Source organism: Chiloscyllium punctatum, chromosome 9 (genome assembly GCF_047496795.1).
Source record: "Chiloscyllium punctatum isolate Juve2018m chromosome 9, sChiPun1.3, whole genome shotgun sequence".
NCBI classification, from domain to species: domain Eukaryota; kingdom Metazoa; phylum Chordata; class Chondrichthyes; order Orectolobiformes; family Hemiscylliidae; genus Chiloscyllium; species Chiloscyllium punctatum.
In genome coordinates this window covers 22,636,991-22,662,150 of record NC_092747.1, presented here as the reverse complement: position 1 = coordinate 22,662,150, position 25,160 = coordinate 22,636,991, and the positions used below count along the sequence as shown (strand labels likewise).

The window sequence follows — 25,160 nt, the reverse complement described above, 5'->3', positions numbered from 1 at the left end:
AAGTTGCAGTTGACATAAACATGGGGAGGAAAATATTATAATGATGGCATAAAGAGGGTGCAGATGGATAGACATGTTAAGTGAGTGAACAAAAACCTGATAGATGGAGTAAAATGTGTGAAAATGTCATTCAATTGGGCAGAATAGAGACATAGACGACCAGAAGTTTTGCAGCTGTGTTGAACACATGTTCAACCCATGAACCCAGGCACAAATTAAAAACAAGAATATTACTTAAATGGAAAAATGCTGTGGAATTCAGAGGATCAGAAAGATCTATTGTTCGAGAATACGAGTCAATGCGGGTACTGCAAGTACAGGTCGTTCTGTTATAATGTGTGTTTTATCCATGCAAATTTACTGTAACGTGATTGACGAATTGGGGGCACTGTTTCTAAAGAGGGAACTTTTAAAACCATGTTGGTGTAATACTATTACAACGCCAACACCAAGCGCTCCTTCAAAAGCATAATTTTCCTATAATGCAGGGTTTCACAAGAGTGCAATCAGCACATGGTAGAAGAACTGACTGTAATTACAGGAAATTGCACACTTGCGTTTATCTTGAGAGAAATTTAAACTAAAAGAAAGATGTTATGGATTTATATATAATTGGACATTAGTCAGACCAAATCTCTAATGTGTGCAGTTTTGATATCCTTGTTCAAGGAAGGATGACAATACGATGGAGGCGATCTAGAGGTGATGTACTACATTGTTACGCAGAATGCATTGATTTTTGCATGACAACAAATTGAGTTTTTTTTTAAAATTGGAGTTTAGAACAGAATGAGAGGTGACAATTGAATTATAGATGATCCTGAATGGTCTTGGCAAGGTGCACGCAGAGAAGGATATTCCCTCTCGTAGGAGAAGGGGCAGGGGACTTTAAAAAATGGGGTTGGCCTTTTAGTACAAAATTGGGTAACGTTTGTAAGACATTGGAACTTTGCCTCAGAAGGCAGTGGCAGCTGAGTTTTTGAATATTTTTAATGTAGCAGTAGAAAGAGTGAAGCAAATCTTTTCTTATCTACTTCTAATTATATATTTTCCAATTAAGATCGAAACTGTATACAATACTCCAGGTGTGGTCTCACCAAGGCCCTATATAGCTGCAGTAAAATGTCCCAACATTTATATCATATTCCTTTAGTATTAAACCTCGTTACACTTGCCTTCCTGATATAGTTAACACGCAGTAAAGCAAGTAATGATTCATACACCAGAACAACCAGCTCCTTTGTAATGCTGGGCTTTACTATCTCTTCCATTTAAATAACATACCACTTTACCTTTGCTCCTGTAAAAATGGATAAGTTTGATATTTTGCCTCATTATATGCCATCTTGCCCACTAAACAAATCTGTACTACTTTGAAGCCTCTCCATGTTGTCTTGGCAACTTACTTTCCTACATTTCTTGGTGTCTTCAACAAGTTTAGCTACCACACATACAATTCACGCAAATGTTAATAAAGATTGTTAACATGTGAAACCTCAGCACTGATTGCTATAGCGTCCCACTTGTTACAGCTTGCCAAACTGAAGAAAAGTCAATTTATTGTTACTCTTGGCTTCCTTTAAGCTGCTCAGCATTTTATCTTTTTGGGTCAGAATCACTTACGGTTCTCTTTCTAAACACCCCTGTTTAAGACAAAAACTATTTAGCCATGGCTTGACATCTTGATCACATCGTGAGACAGAGTGTGCTTGATCTCAGTCCCAAAATACCTGGAACCCTATTCTAATACAGGTTCAACAACTGCAAAAACATCTGATCACCTGTGCCGCTCTACTGCTTCACTGTACAAATCTAAACAAAATCTCCCTAATAATGAGGATCTCAATGGTTAGTGGCAATGTCACTGGACTAGTAACCTAGAGTCCTTGGGACATGGACTCAATTCCCACTACAATAGCTAGTTGGATTTAAATTCACTTCATTAACAAAAATATCTGGAATGTAAAGTCGTCACCCGTAACAGTACCAAAAATCTATTGTTTGCTACAAAAACTCATCTGATTCACTTAATTGTACTTTAAAGGAGGCACGGTGCTCTCCTTATCTGCTCTGGCTCACATGATCAGACCCACAATTTTGGTGACTCTTAAATGTCTCTGAAATGGTCCATCAAACCACTCTATAGGTTTGAGAACCACAACTCAGCAGCACCAAAAAGTCAAGAAAATGTCTACAGCAATAAAACCGCTCAGACTGCCTAACATCAATTTAGGCACTAGAAATAATAGCCATGTTAGCAAAGTCCTACCTGAGAGATTGTTACAAAATAGTGCCACAGACCATTCAAGCAACAGGTCAATAATTCCAAACCCAGGATATGGCTGCATGCATTCCTCAGGGTAATGTGCTACTTCCAACTAGCTTCAGTTACTTTAATGTGATTCCTTCCACAATAGGTTCATAAGTGGGATGTTTGCAAAACGCTCAGTACTGTCTGAATGACTGAATACTGAATGACTCCTTGCCTTCAAAATATAAACAAAGTTCAGGCTTTGGCTGATACGTAGCAGGTAATATTCATATCACACAAGTAGCGAGTAAATTATTACATCACTAAGAGAGAAAATCCAAAACATCTCAACTTGATGTCTAATTGCAATTGCACTACTGATTTCCCACTATTAACATCCTGGGTGAGTATCATGGACTAGAAACTGAATAGTAGTGGTATAAATACCGCAGCTACATGAGCAGGTCACAGGCTGGGAATTCTGCAGTGGACAACTCAACTAACATCTCAAGCCTGTCCACCATCTACAACACACAAATGTGCAATGAAATACTCTTCACTTGCCTGGATGTGTACAGTTCTGACAACACAAGAAGCTTGACTTCATTAGGAGAGGGCAAAGCAGTCTGCTTAATCAGCATCCTATCCAACACCTTCAACATTCACTCCCTCCATCACTAATGTACACTGGCAGTAGCATGTGCAAAATACAAATGCAATGCACCAACTTTTCAAGACTCCTTTGACAGCAACTTCCAAATCTGCAACTTCTAACACCAGTAGTACAAGGTCAATATCCTCATGGGGACATCGCCACCACCTGCAGAATCATTCCTGAACCATACACCGCCCCAACTTGGAAACATCTCACTTTTGCAGGATCAAACCCTTGGAGTACCCTCCCCCAAATCATAATGAGTGAACCTACACCAGATAGGATGCCAGCAGTTCAAGGGAAATCTCACCAGTACATTCTCGACAACAGACGGACTACAAATGCATGCCTATCCAACAACAACACACCATTTTATTATATCTGCAACCAAGTAATTCAGTTGGATTAGTTGCAAAATGTCAGCAAGCTTATGGTGCTTAAGGAGTAAAGATAACAGTCATTTCCTCCATGGGTTGAGCTATTTTGTGTTCTTTCAATTTGAAAGTAAACCGTTACCTACTAAGACATTGAGTGGTAATGGAAAACAACATAATTAGCCTTTGTGGTGAGACTGGAGAAGCTGATGAATCACGAAATCAAGGAGAAATTATTACATTGATCTCTTCTGGAAATACTCAGCTGTTACAACAGAAAGCTATAAAATGGTGAGATAATGCCATGAAACTGCTACATTAGCAAGTTTCCTGTGTCCTGATAAACATTCAAAAGAGAGATCCGGTTGTACGCTACCATTTTCAATGTTCTTTAGAGAAAGGAAGTTTTAACTCCACCCATTCACCAAAAATGCGACCAAATATTCCAAAAAAAATGCAGCACTGAAACTCTAGAGTCATCATATCATATAGCATAGAAACCTATCCATTGGTCGATTTTGTCCATGCCAACCAGTTTTCCCAACTAAACTGCTCACCTTTTGCTTGCTTTCAGCCCATATCCTGCTAAACCTTTCCTATTCATGTACCTGTTGAAATGTCTTTTAAATGTTGTAACTGTACCTGCATCTACCATTTCCTCTGGCGGTTCACTCCAGACACGAACCATCCGGTGTGAGAAAACGTTGCCGCTCTAGTCCCTTTTAAATCTTCCCTTTCTCACTTTAAATCGATAGCCTCAAGTTTTCAATTTGCCCAGCCTTGAGAAAAGACCATTGCTACTCACTTATCAATACCCCTCATGATTTTATAGATTTCAAAAGATAACCCCACAACTTCCTATGCTCCAGGGAAAAAAGTGCCAGCCTATCTATATAACTCAAACCTTCCAGTCCCGGTAATATCATTGAAAAAGTGTGCAGAAAGGGTTCACAACTTAATATTTTTCATTCCTATCACGGGTGACCAGAACTGTATGCGGTACTCCAAAAGTTGCCTCACCGTCCTGTACTCAACGTGGGCAAGTGTGGCAACACCTTCACCACCTAGTCTGCCTGCAATGCAACTTTCAAGGAACTATGCACCAGAACCCCTGGGCCTCTGTTCGACAACACTCCTCCCCAGGGCTCTATTAACTGTCCTGCCCTGGTTTGTCTTACTAATGTAAATAACAAACCATATAAATGAAAACAAAGTGAGTTCAGCACCAATCCCTAGGGAATGCTGGTCACAGAACTCCAGTCTGAAAAACAATCTTGTGCCTCCTCCTGTCCAGCCAATTTTGTGTCCAATTAGCTAGCTCTCCCTTATTTCCATGTGACCTAACTTTACTAGCCAGTCTACCATGCAAAAGCCTTGCGAAAATGCAAACCACGGAATACTTATTCAACAATGTTTAAGAGAAGACACAAAATTTATTATAACTCAAGAAATACATCTCACTATTGTCTTGTCACTGTGATGCTACCAATGTTTCTAACTAAAACAATGCCTATTTCAGTTTGACCCAGATGGAGCATTAAGCAAAGACTGGACTTTTTCATTGAGCACATGCAATAAGTTTAATCACAAAAGCCAAAGGAAAACCACTATATCCTGGTAAATCAAACACATTTCCAGTATTTTGCTGTCCTGGTTGGCACCTAGAAGTGCTAAATTACCAACAAGCCATCTGGCTGTATGCTTTTTTAAAAGTTACAAGCTATTTAAAGTTTTCTTTTTAAACGTCATTCTACATACCCACAAAAGTGAGCAACAGTGTAATGAATTGCAGGGCTAGTGATGCCAGTTACATAGACCATAAATTTCAGATTGGACAACTGAATCAATTAACACACTCCCTCAATTGCTCATAGGAGGCAAGAGTGCAGACCCACACTGAAGCGGCTACCGCTAGATCTGATTTTTCAATGGACAATACTTGGTGAACAATCCTCCTCAGTATCTGAATAGCTATACCAACCATCTATTTAAGGTACTCATTCAAACTTACAATGCAGCTTATTTACACTTGTTAAAAGAAGAGTGACATGTGCAGGGACTCATTTAAACAAACCAAAGGAATATGTTCAAACATCGTACTTGCTTTTGATTTATCAGTGAACTGGGGAGATAGTTTCCCAATACTTGCACCATGGCAATGCTTCAGCAAAAGTCAATTTGAAAAGCTATTGGCATTCTTTTCTCATGTAGCGTAAGTTATTGAGATTGTTTGAAATTTGGCATTCTTGCATTTGCCCTGAGGACCCAAAGACAAAACATTTCACAATAAAGTCTCTCTTCAGCAGTATTCAAGTTCTGTTCTATCAAGGCACTGTGCTTATCAAATCACTTTCAAGCGTGATATTGGATGAAGCTTACAATATATTAAAAACAAAAGTAACTCACATTCGGCTTGCTGTATGGTTTTTTGCTAGAGGTTCTCCCTGTGCACTGCAATTAGAAGAGACAATGTCATTACTCGATGAGTTATGTCCTGAGAATAACTATCATCCACAGACAAGTTGCTTTGTTAGAGAAGATCACTTTAGGGTATAGTATAACTATAGTCCAATTTCAGAATACTTAACATCCACGATCTCTGGAAATGCAGATAAAAATAAACATATTTAATTATCCACAAAAGGTTAGGGGCACAGACTTCTTGTAGATAACAAAACAAAATTCAGAAAAACCATTCCAATGTACTGTTAAGGTCCGTGAAATTGGTTTACCAAGACAAACCAGATGAGACAATGAGAAATATACGAGGAGTCAGGGACCAACCTTGTAAGTACATGGATCTAAGGGCAACCAATCAGCAGATGGCGAGAACTCTCTGTGGCACCTAAATGTGTTGCTGAAATGAGTTCTCAATCAAAATAGATCAATTTTGCTGATATTATTTCAAGAAGACACCAGCCTGTAAATATAACCCATCATTTTTTTCTCTCTGTTGTGATACAGTCCTTAACCCTTCAGCTGAATTTACCAGAGCAAGAAAAATGATAAAAGTGGTTGTCAACTCCTCCAGTACTGAACAGCAGCAACTTGTGGTAAAGCACTGACATCATATTCAGGCCATTGTCAGGGGCAATCATTCAGTCTGGTTAAGAGCTATTTTAATACAGCTTACTCATTAGTATTCAGGCTTTTACATGTCCTTTTCAAATCATCTTACCATTAATTTTCTGCATTCTGGTATGGCTCAAGTTGCAGATTTTTGTTTTATTTAATTCTGACAGTTGGCAAAAAGCACTTGATGACGAAGACCTGTTAATGCTCCAATGATTTTTGCATAGCTGTACAACTGAATTGCAATGGGATGCAAAATGTGGATTATTCCAAATTTGAAAGTGACAGTACTATACTACTTTTAGAATACCTGACTGCAGACTGTTGTTTCAGGTATTGAGTGACCCATCTGCCCGATCCGAATCTTTAAAAATACAAAGCCCTTCGGATGTGAAAAATCTAAACCATGTCTTTTGTAGCAGTCAATCCTTCAGAATAAAGTTTTCCTCAGAAGACAATATTAAAGCAACGTTTGACTTAATAATCAAACATTGTTAGGTTGAACCCAATGTCTTAGCAATAGCCTTGGTACTGAAGGAGCTGTCGAATGGCAACAAGGTTAAATCCTAGTTACCCTGCATCCATAATTAGATTAGATTAGATTACATTACAGTGTGGAAACAGGCCCTTCGGCCCAACAAGTCCACACCGACCTGCCGAAGCGCAATCCACCCATACCCCTATACCTAACACTACAGGCAGTTTAGCATGGCCAATTCACCTGACCTGCACATTTTTAGACTGTGGGAGGAAACTGGAGCACCCAGAGGAAACCCACGCAGACATGGGGAGAACGTGCAAACTCCACACAGTCAGTCGCCTGAGGCGGGAATTGAACCCGGGTCTCTGGCACTGTGAGGCAACAGTGCTAACCAATGTGCCATCATGCCGCCCATAATGCAATATTAAAATGCAATGTTCAGTGTCACAGTACAATGTGTACCAAATGAAAGCAATTTGCAACTATTTCTACATACAAGTTTATAACTTTACACAGTTTTAAACACCAAAAGTAACATAACTATTTCAAGAGCTACTTATAGAACATTTGCAAAACAAATACATATTTGTCTCCTTTACCCCGTCTCTGACCTTGCTATATTTCACTCTATCCTAGTTCTCAATTTGTCCCAGGCCCAGCTGTCCTGTTCTGTCCTAACTTTCCAGTCTGTCATGACTGTATGTCACGTTGTTCCATATATCAGTCTTGGCTCAGTGTTACGTCTGCCTCTAAATTCTTCCTCTCTTCAGTTAACAGCAAGAGCCAAGGGATGGGTATTGCTGCCTAGAAGTATACACCATGATAACGCCACAGGTTTGTATAGGTAATGAAAGGAAACAAAAATTGAAGTGCATGGCAGAAATAATGTAGAGAAAATAATGGATTTTACAAAGTTTTAGAAAAGATGGTAAAAATCAAAACAGAGAAGAGATGACTTGATCAAGCACTAATACTGAAAAGCCAAAACAAGTGACTGAAATGTGAATCTGCATTTCACGATAGTGGTTTTATTGTAGAAAAATGCCCCATTGTATTTATTTCCTAAACAACAGAAAAACAGAACCAAAAGTGATGAGAAGCCTGGTTGGAAGTGGGATCAAAAGAGCCCCAATGGAGAAGTGAACACATCAAGGAGCAAGTTTTTTGGAGACAATACTAGATATTTTCTACTCAACCTGTTCAGTGATGGCTTCACATATCTCCTGCAGGAGATGGAACTTCAACCCGGGCCTCATGGCTAAAGCAGAATTCAAACAACTGGGTGCACAACCATCAAAGATGAAAAAGGAGGAGTGGGTAGGCAGAAAGAAAGAACTAGCAGAGGAACAATTGTGGGACAGAGGGAAGGAGAGCGAGAGCGCAGGCAGGGAGGGAGGGAGAGTGACAGTGTGAGCGGGAAGGAGGAAAAGCACGAGCGGGGAGGGAGAGCGAACGAGAAAGTGAGGAGGGATAGCAAGCAAGTGGAGCGAGTGAGAGCAAACGATTGAGCCTGTCATCAGATGCAAAAGGTTTGCCAAACGAAATAGCTGCGTTTGTGGGGCTGAGAAAACAATTTGCCCTAGATGAGGTAACCAACTTGGATTTCAAAAGAATTGAACCATGGATCTATATTGCCAAACCAATCTTGAATTGCTGGCACAAATCTTGTGACAAATCCTTGCCAATTTAGAATATTTAATACAAAAGAAAAGATGCTGATTTTAAAAAAAACTGTACGTTTAAAAACTTTTACTACAAAGCAACTGCAAAACTTTCATGATGTAAACTGACACATTAGCTTTTGCTCTGACACTTATAATTACAATACATATTTACAAAGCAGTTGTAACCAGAACAAAAGAAGGACATCAAATTGCATTATTTGCTGGGATAGAGGATTAATGGTATCTGGTGCCAGATCGTTATGACTTAATATGATTTGCCTTTGTCTTTTATATAGAAACTCTACTGGATTTTTGCAATTTTGTGACTCCATTTGCAACATGACTATGCTTTCAAGTGATTCACAGCCAGTACCCCCCTGCAGTCACTTCATAAAAGTAATTAATTTGTGGGATGTGGAAATCAGTGGCCATGCCAGCATTTATTGTCCATTTCTCACTGGCCTTGAAAAGGTGGTGGTGGGAGTGGTGAGCCACTTTCTTGAACTGCTATAGTCCTCGTGGCATAGGTAGATTCACAAAACATTAGAGTGGGAATTCCAGGATTTGGACCCAACGACACACAAGGAATGGTGATATAGTTCAAAGTCAGGACAGTGAGTGGTTTGGAAGGGAACTTGCAGGTGGTGGGGTTCCCATGTATCTCTTGCTCTCCTCCTTCGAGAAGGTAATGGCTGTGGGTGTGGAAGGTGCTGCGCAAGGATCTTTGGTGAATTTTTGCAGTGCATCTTGTAGATGGGAAACACTACTGCAACAGTAGTGGAGGGACTGGATTTTTGTGGTGTCTACCAAGTTGGCTGCTTTGTTCTGGATGATGTCAAGCTTCTTGAGTGTTGTTCAAGCTGTACACAATCAGGCATGTGAGCAGCATTCCATGACATTCCGGACTTGTGCCTTGGAGATGGTGAGCAGGCTCTGCCGCATTCTTATTGCCTGGCTTGGTCTTGTAGCTATTGTATTTGTGATTAGTCCAGTTCAGTTTCTGGTCAATGGTAACCTCTAGGACATTGTATTGAGTGATGGTAACACCAGTAAATGTCAGGGAGCATTGTTCAGATTATTTGTTATTGGAGATGGTCATTGCTAGTCATTTGAGAGGTGTGAATGTAACTTGCCACTTATCAGCCGAAGTCTGGAGACTGTCCAGGTCTTAACTCATTTGGTCTTGGAGTGCCTTAGCATCTGATTTGTCGTGAATGGTTTCATCAGCAAATATGCCCACTTTTGACCATATGATGGAGGGGAAGTTATTAATAAAGCAGCTGAAAATAATTGAAGCTAGGTCACTATCCTCAGGAAGTCTTGCAGAGATGCCCTGGAGCTGAGATGAGTGAACTCCAACAACTACCACCAATCTTCCTGTATGCCAGGTAAACTCCAACGAACCTGCTGTGTTGTAGGTAAATGCTGCAACCATGTTTTCAGTCAATGATATGCATATGAGGAGAAGTCACTAGGAAAATGTACTTCACAGCAGGCTTTGCCATTAAAAGGGAAACTATTATACATAAACCTACTCTTTAACAAATGAAAAAAAGGTTAACAACTTACTATGCGACCCAAGCTATTATCTTTTAACTACGAAACATGTACTTACACTTATGAGCAAGAGAGAAAAAAAAAGTTTGACACAAATATTATGGGTGTAAAAACAGACTGAAAAGTAACAGCTCGCATTGCCAACATATGCAACACAGTCCCTCTTGACATTACAGTTTTGCAGAAAAAATCTCTTGGTACGTTTTAGCTGTATACAAATGCCCAATTTTCATTTTCTAATCTATTATCCAAAATAAAAAAAATTCTCTTACCACCTTTAGATTGTGGTTTATGAGCAACAGGCTTAATTTGCTTCATCCCCAAACTAGTCCTAACTTCTTAAACATTTATGAAGTAAAATTTGAACCTTGATCTGATTGCACTTCATTAGGCAAACCAAACCTTGCAAATAAAAATTAAGCTCCTCCACTACCATTTTTGCAGTAAAATTAGGCACCCATTCAGAAAAATTTGAAGAATTTATAACCCTTAAAAAAAAAAGAGTCCCATTCCCAGTTTTAGGTAGGTATTGTGCACAATTTCATACGACGCTGTTAGTTTAGCAATTATGATGTGGAGGTGCCAGCGTGGACAAAATTACACAACACCAGGTTATAGCCCAACATGTTTATTTGGAAGCACGAGCTTTCAGAGCACTGTCTTGGTTGGTTCAAATATAGTTTCAATTGCAAGATACTGTAATCTTTTGCTATAAATTCTGTGTCTTAAGATCCTGCTCCACAGCTATCTGAAGGAGCAGCACTCTGTAAACTAGAGCTACCAAGTAAACCTAGTGGACTTTAACCTGGTGTTGTAAGATTAAGTTTAGCAGTTGGCATTAGAAGTACGTACAGAGATTTAGCTGGAGGTGGAGCTTCATAGTACATGACTTGTAAGGCATACATGCAAACTTTGATGACATCTTTATGCAATCCTGACCTAAGAATTTTAATATTTTAGGTATTAGGAAAATATGTTGAGCGAACAACCACCTAGTGAGTCACAGCCCATTTCTCATTGGTTGATATGAAATAGTTTCTATTTTTTCATGCCTTTAAAGTAATATCAAAAGCCTGTGCAAAGTCCAAGTAACCCAGTTCTTTTGGTTTCCCCTTATTAATACTACTAATTACATCCTCAGAAAATTCCAGTAGATTTGTCAAGCATGATTTCCCTCTTATAAATCTTTGTTAAATCTGTTTGATCCTGTCAGTATTTTACAAATGCTCTGCTACTAAATCATGATGGACATTAACATTTTCTCCACAATCAATGTCAAGCTAACTGGTTTGTAATTTCCTATTTTCTCTCTACCTTTTAATAGAAATAGTGGGATTACATTAGCTCCCTCCAATCCAGTCCTCTTGAGCTGTTCCAAAACTGTCAAGAAAACCAGTGTGCTAAACAATGAGGAGGAATACCTCAGATTACAGAACAGTATGGACATGGTCAAGTTGATATTCTGGCTTGATGTAAATGGTACAGTAGGGGTTATGCTGGAAAGTGAGACTGCAGATTGTGTTGCACATGGATATGCAATTTTAAGTTGCTCAATCTGTTCCGAGTCATCTTTGTATGGTGATAATGCCGCACAACATAATAAAAGCATCCCTAAGTGGGAAGGCAGGTCTTTGAGTTGGCAAAGACAGTGCAGTCGTCACTCTGATACAGTCAATGACAGAACCATCTACAGCAGGCAGATTCGACAGGATGAAGTCAAATGTCTTTCTTTGTTGGTTCTCTTAGTACATGCCACAGATGCAAAGTAGCAGCTATGTCCTTTAGGACGTGACCAGCTCAGTGAACAGTGATGCTGCCAAGCCACTAACTGTAATGGTCATTAAACTCTCCCACACAGAGTACATTTGCACTGTTGCCATACTCAGTGCTCCCTCCAAGTGGTGTTCAACTGGTTCATCAGATAGGATCAGGATATTGGGGGTACATGGTAATCAGCAGCTTTCTTTGTTAATGTTTGACCTGACACTGTGACCTCACTGGTCCAAAGTCAATGGGGGAGGTGACTGCCTAATGATATTACCATGAGAACATTAATCTAGAAATCAACATACAGCATGACGACTGCGACTGCAGAGGTTCAAGGCAGTTAACCACCACCACCACCTTCTCAAGGGCAACTAGGACTGAACAATAAATGCTGTCCAACCAGCAATGCCACCATGACTGATTAAAAAAAATTCAAAAATATCAGTTGCAAAAAAGAAAGTCTGGATGCCTCAGAAGCAATGTAAGAACCAATAAAGTACTTTTGAAGTGCAATCATTGTTGTAATGTAAGAAACATGCCAAATATCGCGAGCGCGCATACGCCAAGGGCATAAACAGCAATGTGATTATGATCAGAAAGTCTGGGGTTTGTTTTTGAGATGTCGATTGAGCAGTTCAATAAAGTGGCACCCAACACCTCTCCAGGTGAATTAGGTATGGACTGTAAGTACTGGCATTACCAGATAGTCACTTTAGATTAGATTTGATTCCCTACATGTGGAAACAGGCCCTTCTGCCCAACAAGTCCACACCGACCCTCCAAAGAGTAACCCACCCAGACATTTCCCTCTGACTAATGCACCTAACATTATGGGCAATTTAGCATGGCCAATTCACCTGACCTGCACATCTTTGGACTGAGAGGGGAAACCGGAGCACCCAGAGGAAACCCACGCAGTCACGGGGAGAATGTGCAAACTCCACACAGACAGTTGCCCTAGGTTGGAATCGAACCTGGGACCCTGGTACTGTGAGGCAGCAGTGCTAACCACTGAGCCACCGTGATGCCCACAAACAAATCAGAAAACAAGTTGCTGACTGGATAGATGTCAGGTAGGTGGTTTGTGGATGTCTTTATTTGAGATGCACTTAAGGCTGGAGAGATTGTCGGTTTGCTCAGTTAGTTCGATGGCCTGAACGATATCAAACAGGGTGGCATGATGGCTCAGTGGTTAGCACAGCTGCCTCACAGCGTCAGAGACCCATGTTTGATTTCACCCTCAGGCAACTTGCTGTGCAAACGCCACACATTCTCACCGTGTCTGTATGGATTGCCTCCCAAAGTCCAAAGCTGTGCCAACTTGGTGGAATTGCCATGCTAAATTTCCCATAGTGTCCAGGGATGTGCTAGCTAGATAAATCAGCCATGGGAAATGCAGGGTTAGAGGGACAGAATAAGGGAGTGGGTCTGGATGGGATGCTGTTTGGAGGGACAGATTGAACTTTGAGCCGAATGGCCTCCATCCACACTGTAAGGATTCTATGATCTAATTATTTGGGAATCTGGGTTTGAATTAGTTATGGCAGATGTTGGAATTTGGATTTAATATACAACATCTGGAATCTAGTGATGACCATGAAACCATTGTCAATTGCCTGAAAAGTTCATCTGGCTCACTCATGTCTTTCAGGGAAGGAAATCTGTTTGGTCTTGCCTACATTTGATTCCAGAACCACAGCAATATAGTTCACTCTCAACTGCCCTTTGAATTGGCCTAGTAAGCCACTCAGTTGTGTCAATCACTACAAAACCTCAAAGAAATGAAATAAGATAGCACTCAACATTTACACTTGACTCCAAGTCATCTCACGGCTTCAGGTTAAACATAGAAAAGAAGCTTCTTGATTACCATGTACCTGTCCTCCCTCAGCTGATGAATCAGTATTCCTCTATGTTGAGCAAAACTTGCTGGAAGCACAGTGGTGGCAACAGCAAAAATGTACTCTGGGTGAGGGACTTAAATGTTGACTGCTAAAAGTGGCTCGATGGCAGCACAGCAGATCAAGCTGGTCAGATCCTAAAAGGGCACAGCTACCAGACCAGGTCTGCAGCAGCTGGTGAGAGAACCAAGGAGAAATACATACTAAACCTTTTCCTTACCAATGTGTCTGGTGCAGATGTATCCGTCCATGATACTTTTAGGTAGACAGACCACAATGCAGTTCCTCCATCGCATCATGCTGTGCCATCACAGTATTAAGACTGGGCATCCATGAGACCCTGCAGGCCATCAACAGCAGAATTGTATTCCAGCATAATGTGTAATCTCATGACAAACCAAATCCCCACTCAATGCAGGGATCAAGCTAGTTCAATGGAGAGTACTTGTGGTCATGCTAAAAATGAGGTGTCAACCTGAGGTGAAGTTACAAAACAGGACTACCTGCATGCCAAACAACATAGACAGCAAGTGACAGATAAAGCTAAGCAATCAAACAACCGGGAGATCAGATCTAAGCTCTGCTATCCTGCTACATCCAGCTAGGAACAGTGATGGACAATTAAACAATGCATTGGAGAAGGCCTCATTCCCAATGATGAAAGAGCCCAAAACATCAGTGCAAAAGATAAGGCTGAAGCATTTACACCAATCTTCAGCCATTATTGCCAGGACAGTCCATCTTGGCCTCATCCATTGGTCCCCAGCATTAAAAGATACTAGTCTACAACAAATTTGATTCACTTACGTGAGAGCACTGGATACTGCAAAGGGTATGGGCCTTGAAAACATTCTGGCAGTTGTACTGAAGACTTGTGCTCCAGAACTTGCTATTCCCATCAAGCTCAGTTACAACTCCAGCATCTATCTGACAATGTGGAAAACAGGTCAGGTACATCCTGTAGATAAGCAGAACAAATCCAATCTGGTCAATTACTGATTCAGCAGTCTACTCTCAATCATCAGTGAAGTGAGGGAAGGTGTCATAAACAGTGTTATCAAGCAACACCTGCTCAGCAACGCCCAGTTTGGGTACCACCAGGGCCACTCAACCCCTGACATCATTACAGCCAGAGTTCAAACTGAATTCCAGAGGTGCGGTGAAAGCGCCAGCTATTGACATTAAGACCGTATTTGAGTAATGCAGCATCAAGGATCACTGAGTATCGTGGCAATCTCTGCACTGGTTGGAGTCATACCTGACACACAGGAAGATGGTCATGGTTGTTGGAGGTCAGTCATTTCAACTCCCGGACATCTGCAGCAGCTCCTTTGTGTCCTATGACCAACTATCGTCAGCTGTTTCATAAGGTGAGAAGTGGGGATATTCACCAATGCCTGCATAATGTTCAGAACCATTTGAAATTCCTCAGATAATACAGCAGTCCATCTTCAAATGCAACAATATCTGAACGATGTCCGGGTTTGGGTTGATAAGTGATGAATAACATTCACACCACAAATGCAGGGCAATGTCCATCTCCAATAAGAGACAATCTAATCACCACCCCTTGACACTCAATGGTGTTACAATCACCTAAATGCCCACTAGCAACATCTGGGGGTGACAACTGACCATAAATTCAAGCGGACTCAGTACACTGTCTGGTTTTCAGATTACTCCAAATTTCTGTTGCTCAACTTCCATCACTGAGCGATAACAGCCCAGTCTGAAGTGTTTCACATAAGACATGTATAATTAGAAAAGATTATCATCCCTCCTTGATTGTATGTGAACCCAGATTCCAGGAGATGCAAGACTTGTGTTTAACACATTTTGTTGCAGAAACAAAACAAAATAAAAGTACCATATAGCAGCAAACTAATATTTTCCAAATTCTGTCATTCATCATGATTGTATGATTTAATTTCATAATTTAAAACCACTTTGTCCACTGCATTCAAAAATATTATTGAATTATGCTATCCACTGCAGGTTAACACATCGAAGATATACAGTCTGTGCCTCACTTCATAGCTGAATTCGATCAGCAAATGGCAACCTAAGTGATTAAACACAAAAATGGGAAGCTAATGGTTAAAAATTCAATCAGAATTCAAATGACTAGATTACACCCCAACATTTTCTAGTTCTAAACGTTAAATACAATATCATGAACTTTGGAGTCAGAGGCAATGGAATGACATTTGTTATGGACTTCAAAGAAAGTTGGGCAGAAAGATCTAGAATTATTGTGGTATGGATTTCACATTCTTTGACAGCACTAACATCACCATGTAGATTAAAGCAGTCAATCACACTTGAGTATTCCCACAGACTGCAAATCAGAAGCAAACATACTGATCAGCCCCTCTCTTCCATAAATTTTCCAGAGAAATCGGATTGCAGCATACAAATCATTCTAAAATTGCAAATATTAAAATAATTTCATATAAAAAATACAGAAAATAATTGACATTTCACAAATTACTGTTCCAGAGCTAGAGAGGTTCTTCATCAATAATAACAATCAGGATGCCATTCAGTTGCCTCCCTTTAAAAGAGCCTAACTTTCTTCAGGGTGATTTTTAACAGATGATATATTGCAAAAAGGGAAGTTTGCAAAGCGAATTTACCCAGATGGGAATTCATGGTTTTGATGCAGTTTTTTTTGATGGAAGAGTCAGCTTGCCATCTGGCAAACCTGATTGTAAGTACAAGACATTATAGTGATATTGTTCCTATTGTACCAAATCACCAATTTAAACAACAAGATAGATTTAACAACACAGTTGCAGTTTCTACATTTTTACAATGGTGTTATTTGGTCAACGGATTTATTCCCAAAATTAGTATTGTTTTGACATTTTTGGCCTTTGACCTAGGTTTTGGTCTCTCGTAGCCTCAACTGCAGTCAGTCAACTCTATAACCAAATCCTGGCCTTCAGAAATAGAAACACGGCAAAGTTTGTTCCCTGTAGCACAAGGAGAACAGCTGGTAAAAACAGAATGGTGGAAAGGTGAGACAAAATACAGATGGCTTTTGCACCAAGTTCAAGTCAGCAACGAAGTGAGAGAGTCATACAGCATGGAGGCAGACCTTTCTTGGACTCAGCCACCTGTGCTTAAAATAAAGTGCATTCACATGCTCAGGATACACCAGTGCTTTACAAGCAATAAAATTCATCAAGAAACTTTCATATGGCAGTCTCATAAATAGCTGTGAATTATGTTTCAACCTACCAGAAAACCTAAATACTGGCCCGGCACGAGGAGAAAACTCTTGCCTTTCTTTCAGTCAAGTTATCAGGTGATGCCTTGATTGGTGGTGATTTTGGAATGAGATTCAATGACACAGCCCCAAGGATCAATTCAAAGCACTCTGGAGAAACTGGCCTTGAAATCAACATGCTTACTCAAAGTAATTGCTACCAGCGAGTCAGCTACCTCTGTTAAACAAAAGGATTAGCATAAAGGTGAACTGCAAATGTATTTCTCCAGCTCTTAATTCTCATGTCTCTTCTTTAAGCTTCAGTGCAGCCACTGTCTGTTCTAAAAGTGCCAACAGCCCTAATTTGCTGTTTCTTTCAGCGATCCCATTGATCGTGCTACCATACATTCAGAAACCAGTATTCTTTGTGTAGCTCCTGGCTGAGGTGATGGATAGTCAACCGGTACTATGTAGGAATCACTAACAGGTTTCCTGATTTGGGGCTACCCGTTAAATTTACTTAACTTTGTTCTCTTCCACGCCAGGGATTCAATTTATAAGTGAGTGCACTCCAAATTGCACATTTTTGGTCAAACTGAAAACACTGCTCACAATTTTAAGGTGCAAATAACATCACTTCATAACATGCTGCATAACCCACATTTGTTAGTGACAGGATTTCAAATGAATCTACCAAAGAAACAGGTTTTGAAACATCACAAAATACTAGGAATCCAGTTTACTTTAATATGGTAGGCAGAAATGGGAGAGTGTAGAAAAGAACCATGTACAAGGAAAGGGAGATTTTACAAGTAGCAATAAAATTATGAATTCCATCACAAGGATACAGATTAAATTCCTTTTGAGTCTCCCTACCTTCACCACGGTTCAATGAATTAACACAACTATTGGGAAAAAGATATGGAGTCCAGTTTACAGATAGAGTTTATAATTAAGATGCACAAGCTACCAAAAATACTGACTCTACCTATATTAACTCATGCTCTCATTTATATTCCAGTTCTGCTCTTACATGAAGCATGGCGCTGGGGTTTCTTTTACGGAGTATTTCAACTTAATAGATGTGAATCAGTATGCCAGCAAAAGCAAAGAAATTTCTACAAGACTTAGCAGGTCAGCTATGAATCTGTTGAGAACGCATACCAGTTAATGTTGCAGCTTCATAAATCCATACTATTTATACTTAGTACTAGTAATGACAGATTAATAGCCAAAACATATTGAAATTCAACAAAATGTGTGATGTTTCAAGGCATAATACCAGGAACAATGCAGTTTTAATTTCATAAAGTCACCTTTAAAAATAATTATTTCCTTTCGTCCTTAGGAGTGCATAACCTCCCTTAAAGGGTACAGGGGATGAGGCTGGAAGTCCTGCTAGCTGGCCAGTAATGGTGTACTTAGTGACCATTCAGGGTGTGTAAGCCCCATTTTGCATATCTGAAACAACAATACTCACCAAGCTAAGCCAAATTACATTCCACCATTTGAAGTGCCCACTCCTAATTCAGTTATAAGACTTCAAAAACTGTAGATCTTTAATTTGAAAGACTCAGAATGAAAACATAAGCAGGACTTAACTGTGTCTAAACATTAAATAAAATCTTAATTCAGGAAGTTCCTGACAGATTTCCTACAGGGAAGCTCATATAATATCTGGAGCCAAGTATCATACAATTTCTGGAATACTGATATTTAAGTTCTAGCCTATGTTGAGTCAATAGCCACATTGCCATAAATGGCTGAATCCAAGTAAGTTAGGAGTAACTCTACCTCAATGATGTCAGACAACAGTTGTAATTTCCTGTAAATTTCAGAATCAAGGTGACCTACTGTAGTTAAAGTTAAAAACTAAACATTCCCTATTTAACAGTTTTTATACCAGTTCATCCCTTATAATTGTATCTGACTAAATGAGCAACAAAATGAGAAATAAACCAAAGCATAATCTAGTAACTCTACCAGACAAGCAGAAAAAACTGCAATGAAAGGGAACTAACTTCAAGGGAATAATGGGGGCTGACTTGAAGGTGCAAGGTATTAAGCATTTCATCACTTTATTTCAGATGCAAGCGACATTTTATTGAGGCACTACTAAATCAAATTATTTTTCCTCCCATTATTTAGTTAGTTACAAATCAGGAATTTTTTGAAGCTCTCTGCCAGAATACTATTACGATACAAACATTTGGTGAAAAACAGAGGAAATTCTTTTCTATATCATGTGCGCTGTTTTACACCACTGGTGTATTGGAACTTCTGTAGCAATTCAGATGAACTTCTGCCAGTACCTGGTGTCCACCATTAACATACCAAGTAATTCTCCTTTCCTGTAGTATATGGATTCTGAGTCGGCTGTCAATTTGCACCCAAAATTTTAAGCACACCAGGAACCAAATTCCTGGTGATATATTTTTCTTTATTAAGGCCAGCTTAGCACATTCTGCGCTTCATAATTGATTTCATGGCCTCTGAATGCATTACAATTAAAATTGAACTACATTTTAATATATGCTGAGCCAAATATGCACAAATAGATTTATGGTTTGAAGCTTCATTTCCCATAAAAAATTGTGGTGCAAGTTGTGTGCTCTCTTCTACCATTATTTGTGGAATTCCCTTTGTGTAGGTAAGTAATTTAAACTCCGTTGCCACTGGTAAGAACAGCATGAAACAACTGTAACTTAAAGCACCATTGCCAAATAAGTTGAAAGAGGGAATCCTGACTGACAATGTTTGAATATTTCAGATCATTTGTTAGTGATCATTAAGCATGAGAAAAACTCTGAAGTGAATAAGTACCTACAAAGTATATTCACCAGCAACATTCTAAGACAGCCTCTGAATCATCTTGGTCTTGTTTTCTCTTGCATCTGTTAAATTGCTTTGTATAATAATGCTCCAACTCAATTGAGGAATACTCAAACACCACTTTAAACATTCATTCACCCCCAAGTCAAAAATTAAATCAATTGGCTTAGGTGCTCGTTAGTATCAAACCGTGTGGTACTAGAAAAGCACAGCCGGTCAGGCAGCATCCAAGGAGCAGGAGAGTCGACATTGCGAGCATAAGCTCTTCACGATGATGCAGCATCAAAATGTCATCTCCCCTTCTCCTCAGACACTGCCTGACTAGCGGTACTTTTCCAGGACCACAATGTTTTACTCTGACCTCTACCATCTCGTCACGTTCTCACCTTCTCCTTGTTACTACCCCAAAGAGACTCGCCTAACTAAAAACCCAGTCTGGGTGGGATGCTTTTTGGAGGTTGGTGCAGACTTGATGGGCTAAATGGTCTCCTTCCGCACTGTAGGAATTCCATGATTCTAAACGTGCTTATTCCAAAACCCATTCAGTTCTCAAGAGTTAAACTGTTTTATTTCAGGATCCCAATTCCAAAATCCTTTAGTATAGCACCCTAATATGGACAGCTATAGAAGAATATTTCAAGTTTAAGAGGGAATATTTTTAACTTTGAGTGCAATCAAGAAATTGCATTGGTCACAATACAGTTCAAATTCTTACTAGAATGCACCCATGTAATCATAAATTTCCAAAAAAAACACACAATTGCATATTGTAACAGAACCTATGCACTTCGCTGACCTATGAAAATGTATCCCATAGCATATCTATACTGTTTTATTTATCAAAGATAAGCGAATTTATCAAAGATAAGCATCCTCACTTCAAGCTAAAATTTACTGAAAGTGGCCAAAAAAGACGCAGAATTGATGAGTAGATTAATCTGTATCCACCAATCAGCTTTTTAAATAAATATTCTTTATAAGTGTGCCAATTAGTGCCTGTGTACCTAAAAAAAACAGATGCAATCTAAAGAGCCTTCCAGAACTAGCACAGGCAGCAGTGTCAATCAATTACAACCTGGGTTTGTAAGCAGAGCCCAAGTTTGGATCACTGCATCTTCAACAAGCAGAAAAGATCATGAAAAAACAAACTCAAGTGTGTGCAAGATGTAGCTTTCTTTTTAAATTCCACAATCCTCTACACTGACTTGGCCAATTTTACAACCAAATCCCAGCACAAATTAGTGAAAATTAAGATTCACACTCCAGTTTTGAAGTGGTGTTTCCAAACTAACATTTTGAGGGGATTGTTTCAGATTCTCTGAGCAGTACATGTGAAAAATGCTTCCAAATGTCTTGTCAGCTGGCATATTAAACATTCCTGAACAGAATACTAGGTTTGAAACTGCTCCACATTAGTTGACCATTAACATGGAACAAAAACACATTCAATTATTCTTAGGTTCTTGAATTTTCAGCTTTCAATTACCAAAAAAGTTGCCCAATCCATTTCAATGCAACCTTCAAGTGAGGTTATTCATCCATGGATGGCAAATAATTCAAAGTTAACAAAATGAATTCAATCCGATTGTCCAAAATGATAAGTACTTGTAGTATAAATAATTTTGTGCACTGTGGTCCCATTGATAATTTTACCACAGAAAGTGCTATATAATAAATACTTTTCTCACTATGAAGAGAGAGTCGTAGTGTTAGCATATTAGAGAACTGAAAGTTAAGAACCATGGGTAGAATGCTGTCTAGAATCAGCATACCACCTGAGAATCTGTTGTAGCATTACATGTAAACAATTTAATCAGAAGCATCAGACAATGTAATCTCACTCTGGTTTGATTCCCTTACCCACCGCCGTTTATTCTCTCTAGCAACTCTTTAATAATTTCTTAAAGTCACCCTGGGCACACAAGAATGTGGTCCCGCTAGCACTAACCAGCAGAGCCAGCTTACAATTCTGGACATTCCTGGTCTGTGGAATGCTAAGCCAAGGAAGAGATACACTTACATAACTTCACCATCTGGAGAGCCGATCTGAGGTATTCTGGTCTTGTCTGTGCAAACGTATGTGATCAGAACTCCCTAGTCCAACTAATTGTGGCAACTCTACTGTGTTTACGACCTAAATACAGAACAATTTATAGCAAAGTTATTTTGAAGGCAAGCAGAATAACCATTATGGCCAATTCAGAGATAAGTTTACTCCCTTGCAATAAATTAGTTAGATAATACCTACTGTTTCAACAGAAATAAATTATTTTCATATCTGGGGAGAAATCCCTATTGAAGATGAGATTTTTCTACATGGTACATCAAATCCAAATTTGAAATTTTTGCTATTTGTGAAGATAATTACTCCATTGGAGTGATATGTAACACTGGAGATTTTTCGTCACTGAGCAGGTGATACAGGTCAATACGCACATTTGATCATTAAAACTCAACTGACATACCACTGCTCTCAATCAACTTTTATTAAAATTATTGATTTACTAAATCCTGAAGCTGTCTGGGGCAATCCAATATTCAGGATGACATGTGCCTGTACACCAACACAATTTTACTTTGTCACAGGACTGAGAGCTACAACTGATGCTCCTAGACAGGAAAAATTGTAAAAGTCCAAGAACCAGGTAGAACTGACTGGATAATAGGAACTATATGTCACATGTATTTTACACTGCTGCAGTCACTATAAGCAAAACATGATTTCAAAGACAATAAATCAATTTGCAAAATAGAAGCCAGCTAACAGATATTAGAAGTGGCTCTAGGTAACACAAAGCATACTAGTCAATTTTTCAATGCTTTCAGCTGAAATCAGAACACTGCATCACAAGAGGCTATTCAACCCATTGAATCTGTGCCACCTCTAAGGGAAATCCAGTCAGTTCTACCGCACACCATTCCCACCATAATACCATAAATAACCAGAGGTGAAATATTGTGTATTGGTTTGGCAAATTTAGCTTTCAGGGAAGTGGTGGCATGGCAGCAAAGTCAATGGAATAAGTAATCCAGAATCCACAGGTGCTAATGCTCTGCGAAAATGGCGTCAAATCACATCTTGATAAATATTGACATTTGAAGTTAAAAATATGAAATTAACAGCTGGTCTAATGGTAATCATGTAACCACTGTCACTTGTTGTAAAATCCTATCTGATTCACTAATCTCCTTTGGGAAATCTGTTATCCTTACTTGGTCTGACCTACATAATTTCAGACCCATACCTACATGACTGACTCTTCAAGCTACTCAGTTCCAGTTCCCACACCCCTGGAATTAATAACATTTTTGTTTATGTCCCTACTTATATAGCCCATTAAAAGGTCAGGTTTCAGTATGACAGACTTTACAACCTACAACCTTGTCAAATCATTACAACGTTAATAATTCATATTTTACACAATCATCTCTGCTCCTTTAAACTGGTCCTATGCACTACTTGTCAGCAAAATGCAACCAACTTCAATAAAAACAAAGTATTGTGGATGTAAGAGACGTATAAGATAAACAAAAAGTGCTGGAGAAATTCAGTGATCTGCCAGCATCTGTAAACAAAAACAGAATTAAAATTTTAGGATCAACACGATTCTTCAAGTTCTGAATAGTAGCACTATTGGGCTCAAACTTTACAACATTAACTGTTACTTCTCCACAGAGACTGCCAGACCTGAGTTTGTCCAGCATTTTAACAAATTATTACAAAACACTTCAATCTTAAACAATACCATGTACAAATCAGAATATCTTGAATTGTGCCATATTTTATTGGCACATGGCTCAGTTTATTTTCCAATTAAACATGGCAAAGCCTTTACTAAGTTAGTACCAACTAATTTAGGGGCAACATGCTAAAAGGTACCCTATGAATTAATATTTCTCACTTTAAATTGAAACTGACCACTCACAAACACCTAGTGTAAAGCATCTACCTAATAGGCAATGTACTAAGATACTGAAGAAATTGAAAGGTGAACAGAAAATGAGAAAAATACTCCACAGGTCAGGCAACATCAACAGAGGGGGCAAACAGCAATCAGGTACTTGATCTACACAAGCTCTGATAAAGGATCACTAACTTGTGTTTTCTTTGCATAGATACTGACAGATACGGTAGGTATTTTCAAAATTCTGTGTTTCTATCAGACTCCCAAAGAACAACCAACCGACTTTTGCGAGCCTCTCAGTCTTCTTCAGCAAGAACCCTAGCAGAAGTGACCCAGGATCTCATATGGCACAAGATTACATTTTCGCGGGGTAAATTGGAAAAAAAAACTAGGAAACAACAAACAACTTGCTGGCCAAAACAAAAGAAAATAAATCAAAAGAGTAAACGGCCTTTTTAAAAAGAAAAATCACTAATTGGAAGAAAGAACATTCGAAATGCCAAGCTAAGTAATCAGACCGAATTCATAGATGTGAAGGAAAGCTAGAGAGAGAGAGACTAGGCCCCGAGTGCTGGTCACCAGGGGAAGGGGGGGGGGGGGAGGGGACGGGTGTTGGGTTTAAACTAACACCGACCTTGCGTTCGCCTCTGGTGGCGCACACTCCGAGCTGGCCTTGGCGGAATTCATACGAAAGCGGGTTGCCTTCCAGCCTGGGCTTTTTTTTTTAATTTTTCGCTCCTTTCCCAGGGGCCGGCGTGCGGACAGCTCTCCAAGGTGGGAGGGAAAGGAGGGAGATGTACGTGTTGGTTGTAGGGTTCCCTCCCCGCCCTCGAGCCTCCCTCCTCCTGCGGCGGCGGCGGCGGCGGCGGCTGAGCGTCCGGCTCACTCCCCTTCCTCCCCCCCCTCCACGGTCTCCCGCCGGTTAAGACTGACGCTGCAGAAAAAAAAAAGGGGCGGCGAAGAACAACTGCTCGCTTTCCCCCGCCCCTGTCGTGTCGTTGCTCGTCCGCTCTAACACCACCGCTGGCGCGGACCTCGCTCTTGTTGCTGTTGCTGCTCCTGCAGCCGCCACTCCTCCTGGCCTCCCCGCTCCGCCATCTTGGTGTGAGGGCGACTCTCTCGCTGGCGCTTTCCCAGACTGCACCGCGCCGCGCATGGCAACTGCCATTCCTCTTCGCCCCGCCCCCTCACACATCTGGGCTCTTAAAGGAACAGCACCCTCGCTGTTATACTCACTAGTGCCTCTGCCCCCCCAAGCCACTGTTGTGCAGCAACTTTACATTATAAAGGCGTAGTCGCCACAGACCTTAACATGAAGGGCACTATGCTTCAGGGTTGAGAAGAAGAGCCCTTCATGGTAATTTCAGCCAGAAGCAGGAATTGAACCCCAGCTATTAGCTGTTTCACTGCTTTATAAGCTAACTGCCTAACTAACTGAGCTAACCAGCACACAGCCTTCAACTGGATTGGTAGAGGATGCCTTATAAGCA

At 40.0% G+C, this 25,160-nt stretch overlaps 1 protein-coding gene across 2 annotated transcripts in view; it reads right to left on the bottom strand.

The window, feature by feature from the left end:
* ube3a (ubiquitin protein ligase E3A) overlaps positions 1-24,808 on the bottom strand; it is a 69,168-nt gene extending 44,360 nt beyond the window's left edge. Inside the window, exons 1-3 of one of the 2 annotated variants that reach the window (XM_072577003.1) lie at positions 24,305-24,808; positions 21,786-21,899; positions 5,687-5,731 (exon numbers count right to left, since the gene is read on the bottom strand). In XM_072577003.1, coding sequence (XP_072433104.1) covers positions 5,687-5,688 — 2 coding nt within the window. In that variant the 5' untranslated portion in view covers positions 5,689-5,731; positions 21,786-21,899; positions 24,305-24,808. The remainder of the gene's footprint in view (positions 1-5,686; positions 5,732-21,785; positions 21,900-24,304) is intronic. The other variant, XM_072577002.1, reaches the window with a different exon arrangement.
* Between the last annotated feature and the right edge of the window lie 352 nt (positions 24,809-25,160).